Genomic DNA, 5,056 nt, shown 5'->3' with positions numbered 1-5,056 from the left:
GGGCTGCAGCTGTAGGATGTAATCTTTCGACCAGGCCTGCCAAAACCTCCGTTTGAGCTCGCATAACAGACGCCAACGTTTCAAAGTGGTCAATTTGTTGTCGGAGACGCCTTGCGCGGATTCTTGCGGCAGCGTGTGGAGAGTACCTCCTATCAACAGGTGTGCTGGTGTTAGCGCCTCTTTGTCGTTCGGGTCTTGACTCAATGGACTGAGTGGCCGAGAATTTAGCAGGGCTTCTACCTCTACGAGCACTGTTTGCAGTTCTTCGCTGGTAAGAAGCGCACTGTTGGTTGTTCGTTGTATGTGGTGTTTTGCCGACTTTACCGCCGCTTCCCATAATCCTCCGAAATGAGGTGCCCTGGGTGGTATGAAGACAAACTCTATGCCCTTTTGTGCAGCATAGTATGCCAGATCGTCCTTGTGCTCTCGAAACGCCTCTATCAGCTCTCTCAGCTTGCGATCGGCACCTACAAAATTTGTCGCATTGTCGCAATAGATTTTTTCTGGGAGTCCTCGTCTTCCGGCAAACCTTTTAAGACAAAAAATAAAACAGTTAGTTGTCAGATCTGTTACAAGTTCTAAATGTATAGCCTTTGACGTGAAACAAACAAACACTGCGATATACATTTTAACTGGTGGTCGACCACGAATTTTCAAAGTGGTGTATACAGGCCCACAAAAATCGACACCGCTAATTAAAAAGGGTCGTAGTGCCTTTAACCGATCTGCAGGTAAGTTTCCCATTACTTGGGTCAACAGCTTAGGTTTGTATCGAAAACAATGTATGCATGCTCTTACGGTTTTACTGCATGCCTTGCTTGAATTTATGACCCAAATTTTTTCACGAAGCAGCACTTCTAAGGCTTTTGGACCAGCATGACAATTGGTTGTATGGAGAAATCGTAAATAAATCTCGACAAAATGCAATTTTTTTGGTAACAGCAAGGGAAATTTTGAATCATAAGACAGTGGTGCGTTTAGTAGACGACCTCCTACACGAAGCAAATTGCATGTTCGAGAACCATCTTGGACTGTATGAATGAATGGAGTTAGTTTTTGAATGCTGACTGGTAATTTATGCGACTTCTTCATTTTTTCGATTTCTTCCTTGAATTCGTGATTTTGAATAAATTCAACGATTTTCAAGAATGCCCAATTAAGCTCCTTTGATGTCGGAATAAAAGCGTTGGCTCTCTCATTTTTCTTAGTGATAAAACGTAGAATGTACGCGAAAATTCTCAGCAGTCTTGGGTAAGATGATTGGCTACAGATTAGTTTTGAAATGACATTAGGTTCAATTTCAACTGCTAAAAGTCCGACCTTGACCTTTCGTTTCTCTAAACTTTTCTCATCTGTTGATAGTGGAAAATGACTATTTTTTGGCCAGTTAGTGGCATCTTGAAGCAAATATGATGGGCCACGAAACCAAATTGAGTGAATCAACTCATCTACATCACATCCTCTGGAGACTAAGTCTGCAGGATTTAGCTTTGATGGAACGTGTCTCCAAAGAACTTCGCTCGTCCATTCTTGGATCTCTGCCACTCTGTTTGCTACAAATGTTGCTAAAGTAGATGGGTGAGTTTTAATCCAATGAAGTGTAATTTCAGAGTCCGTCCAAAAATAAACATCCCCGATTTCGCAAGTAATCAACGGCTGAATTCGAGACCATAGTTTAGCCAATAAATGAGCGGCACACAGCTCTAATCTGGGTAATGATTTTGTGCTTAAAGGAGCAACCTTAGATTTGGCAGTTAACAATTCAGAATGAATCCCATTCGAATCATGAATTCGGACGTAGATGCAACAGCCGTACGCTCTCATTGACGCATCGGCGAAACCGTGAATATCGCATTTTATATTTGAATGAATATGAACATACCGCGGAATGGAAATAGAGTCCATCTGAGTCAGGTTGCTTTTAAATGCTTGCCAGCTAGAATCGAGATGCATAGGAATTGACTCATCCCAGTCAAGCTTCTGAAGCCAAAGTTCTTGCAATAAAATTTTTGCCTTAGTCACTATTGGGCATACTAGTCCGAGGGGATCGAAGAGTCGAGCTGATACTGATAGTATGTTTCTTTTTGTTGCTCGCAAGTCATGAAACTTTTCGTCTACATGGAACTTAAGCGTATCATTCTGGGGAATCCAGTGTATACCTAGCGCCTTTGTGGAATCAGTATTATTAACATTTAGAAAGAAGTCTGACGAATCATACGTTTTATGGTTTGAAAACCATTTCGCTAATTTAAGTCCAGCCGCATCAAGAATTTCAGTACATTGGGTACGAATTGTTTCCAGTTCCTTCAGACTGTCAGCTCCAGTCAATAGGTCATCGACATAGAAGTCATGTCGGATAACCCTTGCTCCAACTGAATGAGAATTCTTGTACAGGTCACTTAAGTAGTTTAGGCAACGTGTTGCCAAGAAAGGAGCAGGTGAAGTACCATATGTCACTGTGTTCAGTTTATAAACGCTAATCTGATCCGTAGGTTTTTCCCTCCAGAGAATAAGCTGAAAATTGCGATCTGCCTCGTCAACTTCGATTTGACGGTACATTTTTGTAATGTCAGCAGTCATCGCGTATTTGTGCATACGAAAGCGAAGTAAGATTGAATACAATTCTTCTTGTACCGTTGGACCAACCATTAAAATGTCGTTCAACGACACTTGTGAAGATGTTCGGCATGAAGCATCGAACACGACGCGAAGTTTTGTCGAGGTACTCTGAGGTCGCAACACACACTGATGCGGTATATAGTAATGAGGTGTCGAAGAAAAGTTGTCAGTAGTTAATGTCATGTGACCTAAGTCACGATACTCTGCCATAAACTCCATATACAGCTTCTGAAGCATACAGTCTTTCGACAACCTGCGTTCCAGTGAGAGAAAACGATTTTTTGCTGTTTCATATGACTGACCTAGAAGGTTGGGGTTGGACTTGAAAGGAAGCTGCACCTTAAGCCTCCCTGAAGGTAAGCGTAAAATTGTGTTGAGAAACTTGGTCTCACAGTGTTGTTGTTCTATTGTGTATTTTTTGACCGTGAGCTCCTTGGGAATTTCTTCCAATTCCCAGAATTTTTTCACAAGAGAGTTTAAGCAGAAATCACCTGTTGACTCTGCTTCTTGAAGGCGTATTAAATTGCATATCTTAGATACATTACTTGGGACATCTTTATATTTTCCTGATACAATCCATCCAAGTAAAGTTTTTTGGAGAATTGGAAGATTAGTACCTTGTTTTATTTGTCCAATCGACAACAGTTCGAAAAAGCTTTCGGCACCAAGTAGAAGATCTATCTTTTGCGGTTTGTGAAAGTGCGGATCAGCAAGTGAAAGATTGGAAGGAACATTCCAATTACTCATTGACACAAATTTGTCGGGTTGGTAAGTGGAGATTGAAGGTATTACCCAAAAATCAGTAGAAAACTCATAAGAGTTAATACGTGATCTCACAGTGGCATGTAATTTTTGCCGTACTGTGGAGTTTGTTTCACCAATGCCAATTAGGTTTAGAGTTTTCGCTTCTTTTTTTAGTTGCAGTCGTTGTGCAAGTTCCTCGGTTATAAGGTTGACTTGAGAACCGGAATCGAGCAGTGCTCTGGCCAGCTGATACTCTCCAGATTTTCCTTGAATGGTTATGACTGCAGTGGCTAGAATAATTTGATCGTCATTCGATGAGCTATGATTCACAGAGGCACGAGAAATAATAGGTTGTTCTGGATTATAAGATAAACCTGTTTGAGGAGTGTTAGTAGAATATTGGTGTAAAAGAGTATGGTGCGACCGATTACACACTCTGCAGCGTGACGCCTTGCATCTAGATACCGTGTGCCCTTTCTTGAGACAATTTATACATGCCGAAGATGATTTAATGAAATTGAACCGTTCAGTAACTGAGAGGGCAGCAAAGGCGGAGCATGAATTTATTACATGTTCCTTCGCATTACAGAACAAACATCTACTTTCCTCTTGCGAACTATTTTTCTTGCACATAAGTGACGATTTTACATTCTTACCTTGCCAGTTGTCTTGTTTTGGCCTGTTCGATCGAGACCTTGACGTAGAAGCTTCGTCAGCAGAAATGTGTTGGTATCGCTTATTTAACGCAGTCTCGCAATCAGACCAGAGCGGCAGCTTATTGTAATCTAATTGCTCCTCCCATTTAGATTTCGTGGCGGCATCGACTCTTGACATGACTAAATGAATAAGAATCGCATTTGAAATGTTCTTATCATCTCCTATTGACAATAGGGACTCATATATGGCAGAAACAGTATCTATGATATTGCGTAATGCAGAAGCAGATGGCTTGTTCATTTCTGGCAGTTCAAAAAGCTGCGAGATACTATCGATAAAGATTAGACAAGTGTTATCGTAAACTCTTTTTAAACTAGCTAATGCCTTTGAGTAATTAGTTTTCAGTGAGTTGAAATGCCTTAACTGTACCAAGAGCTTCGTCAGACAAACACGAAATGAGATGATTGAATTTTTCAATATCACTTAGCGACTGATCATTGTGCACTAAGCTTTCAAAAAGGCTTATGAAGTTTTTGTACTCAGAATGTTTCCCACTAAATTTAGGTAAACGCATACTTGGCAGCCTGGAACGATGATTGCTGCATTCATGCGAAGTATCAGGGATACTAGACTTGCGGTTTTTACCTAACGCCTGTAGAAACAATGATTTCGAAGCAACGCAGATTTCTTCTAGATCTGGCCGAAATACATCAAACTCGTTGATACACTCTATTTTTTGTTGGCAAGTCATGGCCTGTTTAATGTATGAATTGAGAATGTCCAACCTACATTCCAGTTCTACAGGGTTTAAATCAACAGTTTTTTCAGAAATTACTTTTTTAATACGCAAGATACTGGCCACTACAGTTTCTCGCTGCTGGAGTAGTTTATCCAATTCTTCATTTTTTTGTGGGGATGATGCTCGCTTTTTGGTTGACATAGTGAACACAATTTACTAAATTTTTTAAGAGAGAAGGCAATGCAGCGCAAAGAACGATAAGAGTATTTGAATACTGTTGAGCGACGGTTGTAAGTA

General features: G+C 40.6%; 1 protein-coding gene across 1 annotated transcript; it reads right to left on the bottom strand.

Annotated features, from left to right (window-relative positions):
• Positions 1–46: 46 nt before the first annotated feature.
• Positions 47–4,320, bottom strand: LOC119665066 (the record flags this gene model as incomplete). Its single annotated transcript, XM_038074386.1, has 1 exon — positions 47–4,320. A coding segment is annotated over exon 1 (4,274 nt), but the record flags the coding sequence as incomplete, so codon positions are not given.
• Positions 4,321–5,056: the final 736 nt, after the last annotated feature.

This window comes from Teleopsis dalmanni, unplaced genomic scaffold (assembly GCF_002237135.1).
Source record: "Teleopsis dalmanni isolate 2A unplaced genomic scaffold, ASM223713v2 unscaffolded_contig_3397, whole genome shotgun sequence".
Lineage (NCBI taxonomy): Eukaryota > Metazoa > Arthropoda > Insecta > Diptera > Diopsidae > Teleopsis > Teleopsis dalmanni.
The sequence above is the reverse complement of the archived record's forward strand: the minus strand, read 5'-3'. Positions and strand labels throughout refer to the sequence as shown.